Genomic DNA, 20,091 nt, shown 5'->3' on the forward strand with positions numbered 1-20,091 from the left:
AAAGATTTTTCCTCTCCATGATGTACAGATAGCTATAATATAAAAAAAAAGCCTAGATGTATATACAAGAGTGAAATTTATTATTTTGATACATTGAACTGAGATCTTTATACATGTTGTAACAATACAACTAGAGTCTCCAGGAGCCTGTAACCCACACCTGGGTACTTTTTGCATAATTAAACATGTGTAAATAATATATGAATTTATATTATTGTCAAAATAATTTATAGCGAGGGCCAAATACAAATGTACCTGAAACCGGCTATTAAAACAAAGTGAAACAGAACAAAATGGAATTTCATTTAAGGAATCCATACGAGGATATCTTTTTAAATTTTTTCAGAAAGGAAAACACGATGCCTTGCCTTTCAAATATAACAACGAATGAAAGCTAGAGTAATACTTTTTATCTGACTTGTCTGTTTCATATATACATTATTGAGCGAGTTATTGAATACATTTCTAAAACACTTATACCACTCATTAAAAAAAATAATTAAACAATAAACTACTCATTTAAAAAAATTAAAACAATAATGTGTCTAAAGTACATGGATGCCCCATCCGCACTATTATTTTCTATGTTCTGTGGGCCGTGAAAATGGGATTAAATCTCTAATTTGGCATTGAAATAAGACAGATCATATCATAAGGAACATATGTACTAATAATAAGTTGATTGGACTTCAACTAAACTTCATCAAAAATTACCTTGACTTTAACATGAAGTGGGACGAACAGAAACAGACAGACGAACAGACAAAGAAACAGAACAGACAGACAAACTGCCGAATAAAGGAACAGAACAGACATACTGACAAACTGCCGAATATAGGAACAGAACAGACAAACTGACAAACTGTCGCATAGAGGAACGGACGCACAGACCAGAAAAAATAATGCCCATAAGTTGGCCTAAAAAGGACAACGGGAGGTCTGTCCGTTTTGATATCAAAATGAATGAAAGGAGTAAGAATTTTTTCTCTGACCTGCCAATGCGTCGAATTCACAAAAAAATATCAGGATAAGAATGTACAATTACAGGTTATTTTAATACCGATGTTACACATCATTAAACATTGTACATGTGTATATAATTGTGTTATCTAGATATTATAAGAGGTAAACAGAGACATTAAAAGTTTGTTTTGTTTTAATGAAATTTCCTTAGATCTATGCCTCCTATGGAGACCCTTCAGTGAAATTTCATTCCCTTATGTTTAGTCTGTTTTGTTCTATTTCCTTCCATTCTGTTCCCTCTAGTACAATTTCATAAGGAATGGTACAAATGTATATTGGACTAGCATTATTGACTGTAAAGAAAGTGACCACAGACGCCAATAACCATGACTGTGCTATACCATAATATGACCATAAAATTGTTTTGCCACCGTATAAAAACTGTATCTAAATTGGACTCCCTGGGAATATATTTTATAAATGTACATGTATGCATGGTCAATTTTTCTTTAAAACCTGACAAGCAATAGCCTCAGTTTTTTGGTTGAAAAAGATTTAATGAAATGAATGCAGATTAAAAAACATGAATAATCAGGAGACAAATACTTTTGTCCACCCACCCTGGTTGTTTTGGGCTATTTAGGGAGCAACCATATAACTTCAAGGGGGGATCAATGTTATGGTCTTGGGTACAAAAACAAAAACTTCGACTTCTATGTGGTTAATCAGCAGTCGAAAATTCCATAACGCAGATATACTGTGCGCGTGTGTAAACCAGTACAAGCCAAGTTAACAATAACAAAAACTTGTGTGTATTTACAGGAACAAAAACGAATAAAATTATGTGTACAGAGATAAAATTAGGTATCAATAGCTACGCCAGGAACAGCCACACACAGACCGAAAGGCATCTGTTGTGGGGGCTTGGATCATGGGATGGCACTTTCACTTTTATTATTATTTTTTTATTATCAAAAGCATAAGATACGGGTATATCTGCATTCATAATTTTTTTTGTCATCTGCTTGACCAGAAGATTTTTTTGCCGTCAAATAGGGGTTCTTTTCACAAAATGTTTTCATCTCGAAGTTTAAATCGAACTCTTTTTCGAAATAATACTCAACCTCGAAGTTTATTACGAAATGGAAACTAAAAAGCAAGCCGGACATTAACTTGTACTTTGACACGATTCCATCTCAGATCCGAAGCAAAACTCGAAATTTTAATTTCAACTCGAATTCGGATTAAAACTAAACATTTTAACCGAATTGGAACTTGCACATTATTATCACTCAAACAGTCAAAAAAAAAAGAAAAAGAAAAGTAGGACAATAAGAATAAAGAATAGAGAATAATGGGATGTTAAAACATAAAAAAGGAGAATAAGGGGAAAAATAAAGAAAAGAAAAAAAAGCTAACATCTAAAAATACAAAACTGAAGACCCCACCAGCCAGACCCTCGTGGACTTTAAACTTCTCTGTTAAATCAATATTTAAACATGTCAGTCACCCGTGAATGTAACTAATAAGGACATATTTTATTTGAAAACATAACAGTTATGGAGAATCATTTGGTTGTTTTGCTACTCTCTGTAGTTATTTTGATTGGTGCATTTTATGGATACACTGTTGAGCAAAAATTTGTCCAAATAAAAAACGATTTACTTAACCATGAAAAAGATATAAAGGAAGTAAAAGAAGTGAAAGTAGAACTGGAATCGACGAAAAAGAAACTTGCAGAAGTGACACTAGAATTAGAAGCGACGAAAAAGGAACTTATACAAGTACATGTAGAATTGGAATCGTCGAAAAATGCACTTATTAAAGTGACAATAGATTTAGATTCGACTAAAGAGCAAATGAATTTAATTCGCACAGAAATGATAGAGAAAGACAATGCCCGTAGGAAAGAAACAAATCAAATTCAAGCGGACGTAATAGGGTTACCCGAAGAACTAAATAAGATTAAAACAGGTAAATAAACATATTCCAGAGCATATTGTAGATTTACCATGATACACATATGAGCAATTGTCATTTTCGAAAGCAACAATGTTCTATTAATGGAAGCGCAAATGTCGATTAAAAGCGCAAATGGCCACTATGAAAAAGCACAAACTTCCCGCGCCGACTAGTAAAAATCTAAATCATACCTTTTTACACTATGGGGGCATCCATTTTCACAACATTTCTTATTGGTTATTGTAAAATCTATTTTTGTCTCCAACATGCATACTATATTTGCCGTTTGGTGTTAAGAAAAACATTCATATTTATCAACTTATCACAATTTAAAATGATATTAAGAGAACAATTACCGAATCAACAATAGAGCGACCAGTAACTACTGCTTCAGTTAAGATGGCTACATTTTTATGTTATCATTCGTGTATCTTTTTTAAGACTTACAAGGGTTAAGACAGGTAGTCCATTACTTCTGAACTACCCTGTTTTACACTTCTAGCGTTATGTTTTACTAAATAGATTCCGTAATTGGTGTAACAGTTGGATGTGTCTAAACTTTTTATTTATTTGGTCTTTCCGAAACATGTACTGTCAAGCGCTTCAAGTGATCGTCGTCATGTTGTACAAAATGAAGTGTCATGTATGTCAGTATCAGCTACTTATTTTACAATGAAAATCAATATACATTTGAAATCAACAAAAAGATACAAATTCATGCAGTTGCCAGAGAGAGAGAAAAAAGAGAGAGAAATCAAAATATAAACATTAGGCCAATGATAATCGCTTCAATGCAAATAAAGAATGTTACAAGACTTTCGATACTCACAATTTTTATCTGTTCCGAATGATTTGACATCTTAAGATAAGATAAGATAAGATAAGAAAACTTTATTTTGATTCGGCATGAGTACAAATAAGCAACACAAGCTCTAAGGAGCTTTTGACCGAATATAAAAACATATAAATAACATAAAAACAGTGCATTTTGACATATAAAACAACCTGTAATACATCTTACTTTTAATTTTTTTACTTGAAAATACAAATTTTATCAAATGTACCTAGCACCGAATTATTTCGACATATCTGTTAGGAAAACTTGAATACAAAAATAAATAGTTTTTATTTTATAGTTTACTTTAAGATTAAATTAATGCAATTTTATCTCGAAAACAATTCATATGAAAAGTTGTCAAAAGCTTCTTTTTTTAAAAAAACAAGCAATTTCATCATTTAAAAAATTGATCGGTTACAATAAAAAAAATCTGTTGTGAATTACATTTTTGATATTTTGTTTGTGTAAGTTTTTTAATTTTTATTTTCAAACAAACTTGTACTCAATGGAAGTATTATTTTAAAATCACAATTGCATTATTAACTAATTATGAAAACAAGATAAATAGATCATCATTAACAGCGATTCAACCTTTATGCTTTTTCAGAACTTCACTCACAAAGACCTGGGTTTTATGTAACCCTGTCGTCCAAGATTACCTTACATCAGACTGAAAGAATTGAGTTCGACCAGGTGAAAACTGATATTACTAATAATTATAATAAAATAACTGGAATTTTTACTGTTCCAAAGGACGGACTTTATCATTTTTCGTTAACAATGCTCTCAGATGGCGGAAATCTTCATGCCGAGATTATGCAGAATCATCAAGTGATTGGCCTAAATCATGGAAATTCCTTGTACGACTCAGGAACAATTAACGTAGTGATGTCTTGTAAGCAGGGCGAATTAGTTTTTGTACGTCATCAAGCAGGAAGAGGTGCTCAGAAAATCCATGGGTATGGATATACTGCATTTTCGGGATTCTTAATTTACTAGAAAAAACGGATGGTGAGCCAATGAAGTACCACAAAGACAGTCATTTCAAACTGATGCGGTATTACACTTACTTCTAATTCTTTAGTACTACCTTTCTGTTTAGATCAAACAACAAGCAGTGTGAACAAAAATAACAAAAGACCAAACTGTTTTAAAAAGTATAGGTCTTTAGGAATATGAGAAAATTACCGAATAATAAAATGGAAAATGGAAACAGGCAATAAGGCTATTTTGAATAAACCGTAAAAGATATCTTTTAAGAGAAAAATCACTAATAAAACTAATTATTTGCAAATTCAAAGAAAGGAATTAAAAAAGTGAAAGAACAATGGGTCACGTTGTTTTCAATATTGTTTTATATTTATTCATGTTTCTGTTGTGCCTGTTTATTAAAGAATATAAATCTGACAGAGGTGAATATAACCGTTTATTAGTTGGTAAGAATGAAATACGAAACAAAATTAACATAAGTCAGTGATGGAAAGTAGATCAAAATTGATCCACCGGATAGTGAAGACAAAGAAAAAGTCTTCCCTGGCCCACCAACTTTTTAATAGCGGAATAGATTAATCGAGAAAAAAAATTGTGTTTGGCGAAACAAATTTGTAAACTGTTATTAGTGAGGATTTTGTCGTTTTTTTATATGTTTTTTCGATATTGATTTTAAATATATGCTAATATTCATTCCAAGAATAAATAAACTGTTATATTAATGTTTAAATTGCAGATATCGTTATATATCTAAACCATCTGATCAACTCATATTACTCACACCACCACATATTTCAAACTGTAAAAACTGCCAAAATAATACATAAATTATGTGGTTGCACTGTCTTTCTAATTAAATAATGTTTCTGAATTTATTTTTATTTAAAAAATAACAAATTATTATGTTTACCAGTGGTGATGAAAGCAGAAAATTGATTTGTTGTTTTAGAGATATTGATTTTAAATATATGCTAATATTCATTCCAAGAATAAATAAACTGTTATATTAATGTTTAAATTGCAGATATCGTTATATATCTAAACCATCTGATCAACTCATATTACTCACACCACCACATATTTCAAACTGTAAAAACTGCCAAAATAATACATAAATTATGTGGTTGCACTGTCTTTCTAATTAAATAATGTTTCTGAATTTATTTTTATTTAAAAAATAACAAATTATTATGTTTACCAGTGGTGATGAAAGCAGAAAATTGATTTGTTGTTTTAGAGATATTCATCTCTTATTAGGGTCTGTAGTTGTTTTGCATATGTACGTATTTCTTAAAAATCTGCAACGACATATTCGGTATAGACAAGGGAGAATAAAATAATTGAATATGAATTGAAAATTAATGTCATTTATTTTATATATGATTTTGTCAATACATGTTACATGTAGTCAAAAAAAAAGAATGCCAATCATTTCAGAAAATCTTAAAGCTCCACTGGTAACTGAACTAGATATCACGTCAATAACCCGACAGTTGAAAACTTACATCAGAGATGACATTGATCCTTCTCGTTTTCTGAAAATACTCAAGACATATGGGAAAAAGCTAGCAAGCCCATTTTAACACGTCAATGATAAAGATTATTTTTTCAGACGCAATGCAGATTGGAACACAGAAAGTAAGAATGTCACTTATTTACAACAATTTAAAAGCTCCACTAGTAGCTGAACTAGATATCCCGTCAATAAACTATCAGTTGAAAAACTTACAAAAATGATGATATTGATCCGCTTATTCTGAAGAACCTCAAGACATATTGAAAAAAAGATAGCCCATTTAAAGACTTTCATGTTAAAAGATTTCTTGTCAAAACAAACAAAACAAAGAAAGAATACGATCAGGACATGTCAAATATATTTCCGAAACATGAAGCTAAACAAGAAGAGATACACATTTCAAAAGTGTAAAAATGCAAAAACAATACATACGTTGCTTAAAATTTATATCAAATAACATTATATATCAAAATTCATGTTTATATTTAAAACATGATCATCTCTATTTGAAGTTTGTATTACGTCTGTATGTGTACAGTATAATTAAAGAACCTGCACTATAAATTCGATATACCACAACGAAGATAAAAAGTAAAAGCACAAAAATACTGAACTCAGAGGAAAATCAATTAGGATTAAAACAGTTGAAAAAGAATAAAAAATAAATAATTTTATTTATTTAATATATGATTATGTAAATAAATGTACCATGTAGTTTTAAATTCAAGTAAGAAAGAATGCCACTCATTTCAAACAACCTAAAAGCTCCACTGGGAGTTGAACTAGATATCACGTCAATAAACAATCAGTTGAAAACTTACATCAGTGATGATATTTATCTCTTTTTTTCTGTAGATATGCAAGGCATTTAGAAAATTATCAAGCCCTTTTAAAGACATTATTGTTACAAGATATCTCGTCCAAACTGGACAGAGCAATGAAAGAATACGATCAGGCAATTGTGTATATAATTCAAAATCTTGAAGCCAATCAAGAGGGAGATACACATTTCGAAAGAGTGAAAAATGTCAACAAAATACAAACGTTGTGTAAAGTTTATTCAAATAACATAATACTTCAAAATTCACTTTTATACATAAAACAAGACCCATTATTTCTTTTTTTACTGGTGACGAAAGCAAAAAGCAGTTGTTTTGGTTTATTGATAATAATTAAAAGTCTGTAGTTAGTCTGCTTATGTACAGTATAATTGAAGAACCTGCAGGACATATTCGATATATATCAAGGATGATTATGTTTAAAAAGTAATTTCATTTATTTTGCATATGATTGTGTAAAACATGTTACATTTAGTTCTTAAAATAAGTAATGACGAATGTTTCTGATGACAAACAATATAAACATTCCAATTGTACCTGAAGTAGATATCACTTCAATGAACCGTCAGTTCAAAAACAATAATACTCATCATATTGATCCGCTATATGTAACGATATTTAAGAAGTATAAAAAAAAGTCCTTTAACGACATCAATGCTAAAAGATCACTCCTCCAATCTGGATGCAATGTAGTTTGGAATATCAGTAAGGAATTACAATTTAAAAGCTCCACTAGTAGCTGAACTAAATATCGTTTCATTAATCAAACATCTTGAAACAAGAGCAAGCCTATTGCAAGATAGCATTGTAACAATATTACTCGTCCAAAGAATGAATACCACAAAGTTAAAACAATTTTATAGCTCCACTGGCAGCAGAACTAGATATTGCTGCAATAAACCAACAGTTGAAAACTTACAGTGATGGTTATACTAATCCGCTTAGTCTGAAGATATTTAATCCTATTTACAGACATCCATGTTTAAAGATCACTCGTCCAAACTAGTAATGCAGTTTGGAATGTCAGTGTGAAAGAATGCCTCTGATTCCAGACAAACTATAAGCTCCGTTGGTTGCTGAACCAGATATAACATCAAATTGCATTTACGACATTGATCCGCTTTTTCTGAAGATATTCAAGGCATGAAAAATAAGCCCATCTAAAAATATCAATTTGACACGATCCCTTATCGAAACTGGACTAAGCAAAGGATGAATACGATTAGGAAATGACATATATAATTCCAAATCTTAAAGCCAAACAAGGGATGAAACACGTTTCGAAAGTGTTAAACCGCCCAAACAATCTATACCTGGTTAAAACTTCCCATAATTTTCTAAATTTTTTTTTTAAATAAAACATAACAAATTATTTATTTCATCACTGTTGATGAAAGCAGCATGCTGATTTGTTAGTTTATATATATTCATCTCTATCAAAGATCTGTCGTTAGTCTGCATGTGGAATTGAATTGCTGAAACATATAGATAGACATCAAAGAGGATAAAAATAGTTGAATATGAAGTAAACATTAAGTTTTATTTACTTATGATAATTAAATCAATGTTTCATGTAGTTTGAAATGCCACTTGATTAAAACAATTTAAAAGCTCCACTGGTAGCTGAATTAGATATCATGCACCAACAGTTAAAAAAAATTATTAGTGATAGGATTGGTCTTTTTTTTTCTAAAGATATTCAAGACATATGGGAAAATGAGCAAGCCCGTTTAAAGACATCAAGGTTACTGGATTAATCGTTCAAACGGGAGAGATCAAAGACAGGATATTATAAGGACATCTGGAATATTGTTCAGAAACTTGAGGTCAAACAAGATATGATACACGTTCGCAAAAGGGAAAACAAATTGCCAAAAAAATAAATACGTGCTAGTTAACACTTCTATCTAATTACGTAATATTTCTTATTTCATTTTTATTCATGAAACATACCAAATTATCTCTATTATCACTGATGATGAAAGCAGAAAGCTGATTTGTTGGTTTATAGATATTGATCTGTATTAAAAGTCAATCTGCATATGCGAGGTTTGGCATGCCACAAAACCAGATTCAACCCACCATTTTTTCCTTTAAAAATGTCCTGTACCAAGTAAGGAAGATGGCCATTGTTAAATTATTGTTCGTTTCTGTGTGTGTTACATTTTAACGTTGCGTCGTTTATTTTCTCTTATTTTTTAGTGTAAATTCACGTTGCGATAAGACGTGTCACGGTACTTGTCTATCCCAAATTCATGTATTTGGTTTTGATGTAATATTTGTAATTTTCCTGGGATTTTTTCTGATGCTTGTTTCGTTTCTATGTGTGTTACATTTTATGAGTGTGAACAGCGATATACTACTGTTGCCTTTATTGACAGTATAATTAAAAAAAAACTGCACGACCTCATCCTTAATATGTGTCTTTCGTTTTTCCTCTTTATTTTCTAAAATTATTTGTTTGTTATATTTGTTATTATTTTGAAGGTGATATTTTTAAAATTCCATTTGTATCAAATGACTAATGGTTTTTAGTCTAATATGTTTTTTTTTTCTGTTTTGCTAGCTTCTTACAGGTTATATTTCCACAAGTAAGAACACATTATGCAGCTGTCTGAAACCAAGATTTCAAAATGGTGAAGTTGAAATCATCCCGTAGTAAATTTTACGGACGTCATCACGAGTTGGTTGACCGTTATGGAATAACCGTTTCACAGATGATATCGGATATGTTCCTTATGTTGTAACTACAATACCATTCCCGTTTCATGAATGTGACCTACCGAATACATTTTTTTACCGGAGTTTTAATAACACAAGCAATACGACGGGTGCCACAGGTGGAGCAGGATCTGCTTACCCGTCCGGAGCACCAGTGACCCCTTAGTTTTTGGTGGGGTCCGTGTTGCTTTGTCTTTAGTTTTCCATGTTGTTTCTTCTGTACTATTATTTGTCCGTTTGTCTTTTTACTTTAAGCCATGGCGTTGCCATTTTATCTCTTAATGAGTTATTCAAGTTCAAGTGTGTGTAACGCGTGCATCCTTAATATGTGTCTTTCGTTTTTCATCTCTTTTTTCTAAAATTATTTGTTTGTTAAATTTGTTATCATTTTGAAGGTGGTATTATAAATAGAACGCACTATCTTTCTTTTAGTATGAAATGACTAATGGTTTTAAGTCTAATATGTTGGGTTTTTTTCTGTTTTGCTAGTCTATTACAGCTTTTATTTCCACAAGTAAGAACACATATGCAACTGTCTGAAACCAAAATTACAAAATGGTGAAGTTGCACTCATCCCTTCTTAATTTTTACGGACGTCATCACGAGTTGGTTGACCGTTTTGGAATAACCGTTTCACAGATGATATCGGATAGGTTCCGTATGTCGTAACTACAACACCCTTCTCTTTTCACGAATGTGATCTACTGAATAAAACTATTTACCGAATTTGTAATAACACAAGCAACACGATAGGTGCCACATAAGGAGCAGGACCTGCTTACCCGTCCGGAGCACCTGAGGACCCCCAGTTTTTAGTTGAGTTCGTGTTGTCTTTAGTTTTCCATGTTGTGTTTTCTGTACTATTATTTGTCGGTTTGTCTTTTTATTTTAAGCCATAGCGTTGCCAGTTTATTTTCATCTATGAGTTTGACTATCCGTCTGATATCTTTCTTCCCTCTTATACGTGTTTAACAGTTATCGTATCGTATCGCTGGTTTCGTTAGATTTTGGTGAAACAATTCGCAATTTAGGGGCAAAAAGTATAAGAAAAAATCTTATTTTGTCATCGTAGTAGCAAAAAGAATTACGTACGAATAAGAAAAAAAATCTGGTTAAAAACACCTGTTTTGAATTGTCAAAAGCGTCTCAAACAAGTATCTATTGATATGGTTAAATAATTTTGTTTTTATCTGAATAACGTCTGATATATTGATTATGATGTTCTAATATAGGTGATTAATAGAATACCTGAATCTAAGATATTTGTCAAAGGAGCACACATCTTTGTAAATGTTAAGGTGGATAAGTTACTTAATTGACCGGACCTTTGATGTAGTAATTATATTATAAAGTTATCAAAAGTGACGTTCACCTCTTATGCATGTTTTTTAATATGACATTTATAAATAAGGGTATACAGTTTTGATGAATCTAACATATACCTGTCAACTGTAAAAAGAAATCTATCGTTCACAAAACGCGTTAGGTATTAGAAAGTATAATAGTCTATGCACCGAACGTATGCATCAATTGTCGAATAATTTATTTTTGTAAATTTCATTTATCCGCCAAAATATGCGAAATAGATTTACCGCAAAAATGTCCCGTTGTATATCTTTTGTATTGCTGCTTAGTTACTATGATAATTAACGTGTTTTCAGCGTTGGTGGCTTTACAGAATTTATAATAGTTAACACCACAATTTCAGTGCATCAATTCAATTATTGATGAAATGAAATTGTACGAACACGCATAGATGATGTGTGGCTGAATTATTAAGAGGGATTTGTATTCAGTAACTTTATAATATAGATTTCATTTGTTGACTCAAACATTGCAAGGATTAGATTTTTGATGTGATGGTAGCATACATCAGTCCTGCAAATCATTATTTGCAACATAATGAAATCATATTTTTAAGGATCAACACATTCTTGAATCTTCAGTTGGTTGATACAAATCGTCTGTTCAACGTGAAAAAAAGAGTTATGGTTGTAGCCTCGATATTATTATATTATACGAAATTTTAAATAACAACCAAATATTGTTAATTTTTGGGAAAACACGAAATTTAGGTTGATATAGTGACATTACGAAGTCGGTGACCCCAAATGTTTTTAATTCATGTTTTGTTTCCAAAATCATAAACATTTGAAATACCATCACACAATATTTAAAAAAAAATCAGGTATATTATCCATACCACGAAAAAGTGTGGATGCAGTTTACAGAATAAGGAATAATGAATTAAAGACTAAATTAAATTAAAGAAAACAGAAAAATAGGACAATAAAAATGAAGATTAATGGGATGATCAAACATATCAAAATTGAAGATCAATGAGAAATATAAAGAAAAGAAAAAATGCTAACATTTAAAAAAAAACCAGAACTAAAGACTCCACCAGCCAGACCCTCATGGACTTTAAACGTCTTTGTTCAAACAACATTTAAACATGTCAGTCACCCGTGAATGTTACTAATAAGGACATTGTACGTTTTGAAACATAACAGAAATGGGGAATCATATAGTTGTTTTGCTACTGTCTGTAATTGTTTTGCTGGGTGCATTATATGTACATAAAGTGGAACAAAATATAGTCCAAATAAAAGACGAACTACTTCAACACGGAAGTGAAATAAAGAAAGTGACGGATGAATTGGAATCGAACAACAAGGCACTTACAAAAGTGAAAGTAGAATTGCAATCGACGAAAAACGAACTTACACAAGTGAAAGTAGATTTGGAATTGACGAGCAAAGATCTTAAACAAGCGCAAGTAAAATTGGAATTAAATGAAACAGAACTTAAACAAGTGAAAGTAGAATTGGAATCGACCAGAAATGAACATGCACAAGTGAAAGTAGAAGTGGAATTGACGAGAAAGGAACTTACACAAGTGAAAGTCGAATTGGAGTCGACTAAAAATGAGCTTAAACAAGTGAAAGTAGAACTAGAATCGACGAGAAATGAACTTAAACAAGTGAAATTAGAATTAGATACGACGAGAAATGAACTTAAACAAGTGAAAGTAGAACTAGATACGACAAGAAATGACTTTAAACAAGTAATAGTAGAATTGGATATGGCGAAAGAGCAAATAAATATACTTCGTAAAGAATTGATAGAAAAAGAAAATGCCCACAAGAAAGAAATAAATCAAATCAGAGCAAACGTAAATACGTTAAGTGAAGAACTTAATAAGATTAAAATAGGTAAATAAGCACAGTCGTGAGTACAATGCAGCTATATCATGATACTAGTATGGGCAAATGACCTTTTTAAAAACGCAAATGTTCTATAAGTTGAAGCACAAACGTCCCACGTCTAGTAAAGATTATATAAATATTATCCTTTTTTACGTAGGGAGCATCAATTTAACAACATATATTATCAGTTATTGTAAAATCTATTGTAGTCCCCACAATGAACAATATATCTGCCGATTGGTGTTAAGAAAACATCCGTATCCATAAACTTATCAGAATGTATAATGCCAATAAAAGAACGATTTCCTAATGAACGATAGAGCGACCAGTAACCAGTGCTTCAGTGGAGATGATTTTATTATTAAGTTATCCTTCGTGTAGAGATGGTTTCATAGTTAAGTTATCCTTCGTGTGGAGACGGTTCCATTATTAAGTTATCCTTCGTGTGTACTCCACTGCTTCTGTACTAACCTGTTTTACCCTTCAAGTGCAATGTTTTAATCTGTAAATAACCTCATTGGTTGTGACCTCATATTTTGTTCTAACGGTTTGATGTGTCTCAATTTTTCATTTATTCGGCCTTTGATTTTAAACATATTTTATTCATTAAGATATAAAAAGGATTGAGCAACAGGCCTTTCCGGTACTGATCTTATTCGTCATGTCTTGCGAAATGAAGTGTCATGTTTGTTAGTATAATCTACTTATTTAAGGTTCATCATAACGTTTGAACTAATATGGCCGTATTTACACCACACATTTACACCGCACATTTTACTCTAAGTACAGACAAATCTGTACACCCGGAACAGTTTGGAAGGCATTGCAGGAACTAGTTGATTACATTTTAAATAATTACATTAGATGTATGTTTCATTATTTGATTGACAAATAGCAATCTCGCGTCATACTGGAATGAACATTTATTTTAAAATGATTGTAACATTCATGATGAAAACATTTCCACGATAAAGTGCACAGGTGAATAAAAGTGACACTTGTCATGATAGTAATAATTTTTTCATGATCATAGCGAAAAAATGTAATTTTATAATATTGAATTATTCTTTTGGTAATTTTATAGGGTTGTAAAAGCGTTGACCGTGCACATATTGTTAGAATGAACCCACCCGGCACACAAAGTCATTTCAATGATGAAATGTGGTTGATATTTTTCCCTGACGTTCAACAAAAGTTCATAAATAAGGATTTGTCTATCGAAAATTGCAATCAATGTCGCCTTTTATTTTGTACAATATCTAATAAAATCAGCAATATTTAAAAGAAATATAAGCTCAAAACGACGTCTAACCGGACGTTTATTAAAATCGTAAAAAATATACAAAAATATAAATTTTCATTCAGCGAAATATACTACTAAAACTAATCTGTTATTATCCGGAAATATTTTAAACATAGATAAATCACACTCGCGAGAAATCACAGCATGTGAAAGAGCAGTATCTAACAGCTGATACATGAGGATTAGCACTCCCAGAATTATCACGTGACATGATGCTGACAAATGTATAACCGCACGCGACAGCGATAGTCAAGTGTGATACAAACACAGGGGATTGAACAATTTTCTTGAACAATATTTAGGAAATATAAGTGTTTCTGTTAATTATTATTAGTTGCTGTATTAATTGGCTTTAAATACTTCAGTGATGTTAACATTGGGAGATTATAATGAACAAATGTGTATATTTTGAAAACCTCGCCATATTGCATATTGTAGAGATATCATTACTGGCTTCAGTGTGTCCATCGTCTTTTTTGTTGTACGTTCCAATATGACTACACCTCTATATAAATATGTACTTTAATCTTGGAACAGCATACTCAGCTTACATACAGTTATTTAGTTCTTTACTGCTGATTTGTTATTGAAAAGGAACTTTTGCGAAGTTAGATTATCAACTCCCACTTTTCTATATAACATTTTAATCCGTCATACATAATCACATTATTATAATTATTTTCATCTATGCTCTGAAATTCTTAATGATTTCTTTTTATTTTTCACTCGAATTTTACAAATATGAAATATTGCATGGCGATGATGATCGCTGTTATTCTTATTTTTTGCACAGATTTAAGGGACAGAGTTTTAGGAAAATTTGATCATGAGAAAAATGAAGAGGAAAGATTTAGGGATGGAGGTAAAAGATGTCGAGGTACGTTTTTATTATTTTTATTTTTAACATTTATAATTATCAATAACCAGTATGTAAGTTAAGGGATATTTGTGCATTGCATTGTCAAAAACAGCTCATATTTATGTAGCAGAAGCATTTTACTTTCCAAAATATAGCTTAAAGATTACATTTTCACAATTTTCTAAAACTGCTATATGTTGGGGCCAAAAAGTGGTCTTACTGAACCTACTCATGCTACTCCTTTAAACCTTTAATAAGAAATTTTAAGCCTTACTTATTCTGACGTTGAAACCAATCCTACGAGTTTTCTATACAAATCAAATGTTTTTAAGGTATTATTTTCCTTTCTTTTGATATATAATTTTCATGAGGTTACCGAACTCCCTTTTTATATATCAATCGTTGAATGGGTGTGCCTGACGGAAAACGAGAAAAAAATCATGACGTCGCCGAAAGGATTACGCAACGTCAAGGCTATATCAGCAGAATTGTAAAGACAATGACCGCTTCATTATAATTTGTTTGGCTGTATTTATAACGTATTTCTGGAATGATTAAACACAACAGTAAACTTTTATTCCCCCGATAGTTGCAGAAGGTCATGTATATAAAATATTTAAAATTATGTTTCAATGGCACGTGAACGCAACACAAACATGAACACATACTTCGATCCAAATAGTACTGGTCATTTGCAAACTTAAATGGTGTGTTTAATATGACACGAAAGAAGATGTGGGATAAATGTAAATTATAGGCAAAAGCAAAACAAAAAAAATATTTTAAAGTTTGAAGCATATTATCCCTACTTTTTTTTCCTTTCGTTGCTTTTGTTCCATTATTATAGTCAGGACAGTGCATAGATGTGAATATTTAAAAACAAATGTATATAAATTCCAAACTATTAACTTTTGGTTTTTTGTAACTCGGCTTCACCGCGGTTGACTATGTTTTCTTGGGGTACTTTTTTTCCTTTCGTTACTTTTGTTCCATTATTGTAGTGAGGACAGTGCATAGATGTGAATATTTAAAAACAGATGTATATAAATTCCAACTTATTAACTTTCGATTTTTTTGTTACTCGGCTTCACCTCGGTTGACAATGTTTTCTTGGGGTACCAATCTGCTCTATCCCCCACTCAGTTATGTGTTATTTATATATTATATTGTTCAACAAGGACTTTGAACACACATTATATGACGTTCTGATAAATGTATCCAGTCTAGATTTTGTGAACTGTAATGATCAAGCTAACAATGTACTGATTAGAAAAGCTGCATGTGATTTTGAAGAACCGACTTTGAGGGAGTTTTAACGTATTAAGTATATGTTGCAGCGATTGGAAATTGCAACGGCATTATGTGTCTCGTAATTTATGCCAAAAATATTCCTGTTCGTACTTCAGAATGTTTTGCAAAGTTTTATATATTGCGAAAAATGAGAAGAAATGCGTATAGGAAAAATAAAAACTCTAATTCTAAATTTTTATAGCAGCATTTGCACATGTATCCAAACAGTATCAACTGAAATGGAAATTACTGTAGTTCCGAAATTTTGCGCATTTTAAAATGAATTGATTGATGCACGGAGACAATTTTAAATCTTAAGTATAATATATGTACTTTGCTAATTATTTTATTTTTGAAGTGGCGGTAAAGTTTAATTTTCATGCAGAGGATCTCTATTTTTCCCATACCGTATTTTCGTGCTGGAAGCTTGTAATTCACAATGTTCCATTCAATTCAAATTGACTGAAAAGCAACGTGTAACATTTTTTTTTAAATTTTCGTTCATTTTGAAAGACAGTTTTACTTCCCGTTTGTCCGTGTACAAGGCCCAATCCCCATTTCGATTCACGTTCAAGTTTATTGTCCCTTCAAAGGAGTAGGTTCAATGAGACCCCATTTTGGCCCCAAAATATAGCAGTTTTGCAAAATTGTGAAAATGTAATCTTTTTAGCTTTTAATTGGAAAGTAGAATGCTTCTGCTACACAAATATGGGCTGTTTTTGACAATACAATGCACATATATCGGGTACTAACATCATTAAGTCATGCTAAATTACTGAAATCTTCACAATTTTAGAATTTTAGTTAAATTTTAGACGGTTTCCGTCTTAAATGAAAGTGGCCGCATTCGTGTTCATTCAAAATATTGAACATATATAAAGGTTGAGGATGAACACGTGTGCGGCCACATTCATTTTTGACAAAAAACATCTGAAAAGTGACTATTTCTTTGCATATTTAAAAGATTTTTCATATTAAAGCTTGAATCGGAGTGTTTTTAATGACTTAATCAGTTAAAATATTTCACATAAACCAATTGAATCAATTGAAATAGACACTTTTAGTGTTAAAATATTGTCAAAATCTTTCGTTAGATTAACTGGAAATTTGAGGCCAAAATCGATACTTACAGGACCTACTCCTTTTTCTTGCTTACCCGTCTGAAGTTTTTTTCGACGTTATATTTCACAAATTTCATGTCACACAGACAGCAATTAAACTCTTTTGCTTCAATATCTTTTTACTACAAATTATGTGTTTTAAAATAGTACTAGTACTTTCATTTTCAAAATCTATATATTGCGGACGTGAAAGAAAGCACTGTAAAGAAAGGTTTATGTTTATATTTAATGGGAAAATGGTTACTAGTATATATATATATATATATGTATAACAGAAATATCAATATTAACCTCTTTTTTTCGAGAATTGAATACGTCCTAGCCGTTTTCACAGTTGTTTTGAGAAACAAATATATTTCTTTGAATGCAAATGACTGAATGTAAGTCTGTGACTATGTTTGCTATGGAATTTCAATATATAAAATGACAATACATAGTGTAAGCGTTAATTTCTTATTTTGGGAGTGTAATGCATGTACGTGTTTATGATATTCTTATCAATACTACATTTCGTTTTCACGTCCCATATCAACATTCCCGATTTTCCAGTAAAGTCTCTGATCTGTTACGATTACCAGCGTATAGTAAGTTAATGTATGGACAGTTACCTAAAGGTATAAACAAAATACTTCCGAGACCCATTCTTTGTATTTTTTAACAGTTTTGTAGAAACTTTATGGTGAATAGAAGTTCTTGCAAGCATCAATGTTGGTCAGCTAGTAAACCCAACTGATCCCAACTCAATCACTCTCCGACCATCACGACATGCCAAGTTACTTTCATTTTCATGGGAGAAAGCACTGTTTAACTGTAACAAGATATTTCATTTTACATACTTCAATTTTCGTTACATTTTGATGAGTTGCATTCAATACTCTTCCACCAAATTAACCATTATTCCGACGGATCGGAGTATATTCCGACATCTTGAAAATATTTTTTCAGGTGTATGGGAGATAACTCTCATAGCAACAAACGTCAAATTTTCCGTTTTCCGCTAGAGGCGTTCATTTACGTACCTCTCACCTGAAATTGCATGTGTTGTTTGTGTGGATACTGTTTAAACTTTGTGATTTGTTTTGATTTATATACTTTATATGGGCCCTTAAATTACGAATAAAGACATTAGATTTTATTTGTATATATATTTTTTTATGCATATCAAATTTAAAACATAAACTGTAATCAATAAGACTGGTGTCATTATTACAATATACCCTGGTGCTCGAAATGGGTGACATTGTTACAATAGATCCTGGTGCTCGTAATAGGTGGCATTTTATCAATACATCCTGGTGCTCGAGATAGGTGGCATTTTATAAATACATCCTGGTGCTCTAGATGGGTGGCATTATAACAATAATTCCTGGTGCTCGTAATAGGCGGCATTGTTACAATAAATCCTGGTGATCGTGATGAGTGGCATTGTTACAATAAAATCTTAATTATGCTTGAAATAGGTGGCATTTGTAAAAAGAGAACCTGGTGCTCGAGAGTATTTTTGAAATAAAGCATATTGTATTGTATTGTATTGCTACATGTACAGTAGCAAAAAATCGTAAAAACGGATCCGCGTTTATGTAAACCAGTAAATTAATTTAAAAAACGTTCTACGTAATTGTTAATTTATGCTTACCTAATGTTATTCGTGGTTTTTTTTTCTTCAGGAAAACACAAACATCATAAACATCATAAACATCATAAACATAACAGACGCTGAATAAAAGAAGGGATATGCAATTGAAATGGCCAGAGGGGTTCAGAGACTACAATTCATTTTCACGAAAATATTAAAAATAAATTAACAGATTGTTTGTATTTATTTACCAGATCACATATTGGCTATATGAGCTTTGGTCATAACCTGTTAAAGATCAAATCTTGCTGATGTCATCTGTCGAGTCATGCGGCTTCAATATTGTTTGTAGTGACTAAGTATCAAAGATATCAGGAGTATGATTGCCAATGAGACAGTTATCCATCCCTTGATGTGGAGATCCCTAAACGGCTTTCAAAAATAAGCAAAGACCTCAACGTATTGTCCACGATAGAAGATCTGGACACAATTTGTTTAAAACTATTAAAACGACAAACCAACCACCTATACATGCTATATTTGACACGACAAACAAATATGAATGAATTGCTTATTTCAACTTGAAACAATGTTGTTTCAATATTAAGTTTCAAACTATATTCAACGTCGATACAATGTTGAAAATATTACGTTTTTTCAACGTCAGAACCTCAACGTTGCGCTTCCGCACTTCAAACAAAAGCTTCTTCGGTCAACCTTTTACACTCAAATGAATTACAAAAAGGAGCATTCAATTCTTAAATGCATTTTATGTTTCACAAAATTATGTTTTTTATAGATTTGCCAATTCATTTTTTTCAATTCCTGCAGAAGGTGCAAAAAACCATCTAAGTTGGGAAAGATGTTTGAGATGTTTCCCTCATATAATAAATGTAGTGAGTAG

The 20,091-nt window shown here is 31.5% G+C and overlaps 2 protein-coding genes across 2 annotated transcripts; both read left to right on the forward strand.

The window, feature by feature from the left end:
* The first annotated feature begins 2,461 nt into the window (after window positions 1-2,461).
* On the forward strand, window positions 2,462-5,169 carry LOC139491782 (uncharacterized protein PF3D7_1120000-like). The gene is made up of 2 exons (XM_071279640.1): window positions 2,462-2,937; window positions 4,371-5,169. The coding sequence occupies exons 1-2, from the start codon at window positions 2,523-2,525 to the stop codon at window positions 4,760-4,762; spliced, it is 807 nt and encodes a 268-aa protein (XP_071135741.1). The 5' UTR covers window positions 2,462-2,522; the 3' UTR covers window positions 4,763-5,169.
* Window positions 5,170-12,294: 7,125 nt separating this feature from the next.
* On the forward strand, window positions 12,295-19,420 carry LOC139491781 (uncharacterized protein PF3D7_1120000-like). Its single transcript, XM_071279638.1, has 3 exons — window positions 12,295-13,044; window positions 15,135-15,218; window positions 19,279-19,420. Exons 1-3 carry the CDS (start codon window positions 12,345-12,347, stop codon window positions 19,329-19,331), a joined length of 837 nt encoding a protein of 278 aa, XP_071135739.1. The 5' UTR covers window positions 12,295-12,344; the 3' UTR covers window positions 19,332-19,420.
* The last annotated feature ends 671 nt before the right edge of the window (window positions 19,421-20,091 follow it).

Source organism: Mytilus edulis, chromosome 10 (assembly GCF_963676685.1).
Source record: "Mytilus edulis chromosome 10, xbMytEdul2.2, whole genome shotgun sequence".
Lineage (NCBI taxonomy): Eukaryota > Metazoa > Mollusca > Bivalvia > Mytilida > Mytilidae > Mytilus > Mytilus edulis.

Bases quoted from the DNA above. Each gene is read 5' to 3' on its own strand.
- LOC139491782 (XM_071279640.1), top strand. From the start codon at position 2,523: ATGGAGAATCATTTGGTTGTTTTGCTACTCTCTGTAGTTATTTTGATT. The intron at 2,938-4,370 runs GTAAATAAACAT...ATGCTTTTTCAG, and splicing joins ACTAAATAAGATTAAAACAG to AACTTCACTCACAAAGACCT.
- LOC139491781 (XM_071279638.1), top strand. From the start codon at position 12,345: ATGGGGAATCATATAGTTGTTTTGCTACTGTCTGTAATTGTTTTGCTG. The intron at 13,045-15,134 runs GTAAATAAGCAC...TTTTTTGCACAG, and splicing joins ACTTAATAAGATTAAAATAG to ATTTAAGGGACAGAGTTTTA. The intron at 15,219-19,278 runs GTACGTTTTTAT...TTTTTTCTTCAG, and splicing joins TGGAGGTAAAAGATGTCGAG to GAAAACACAAACATCATAAA.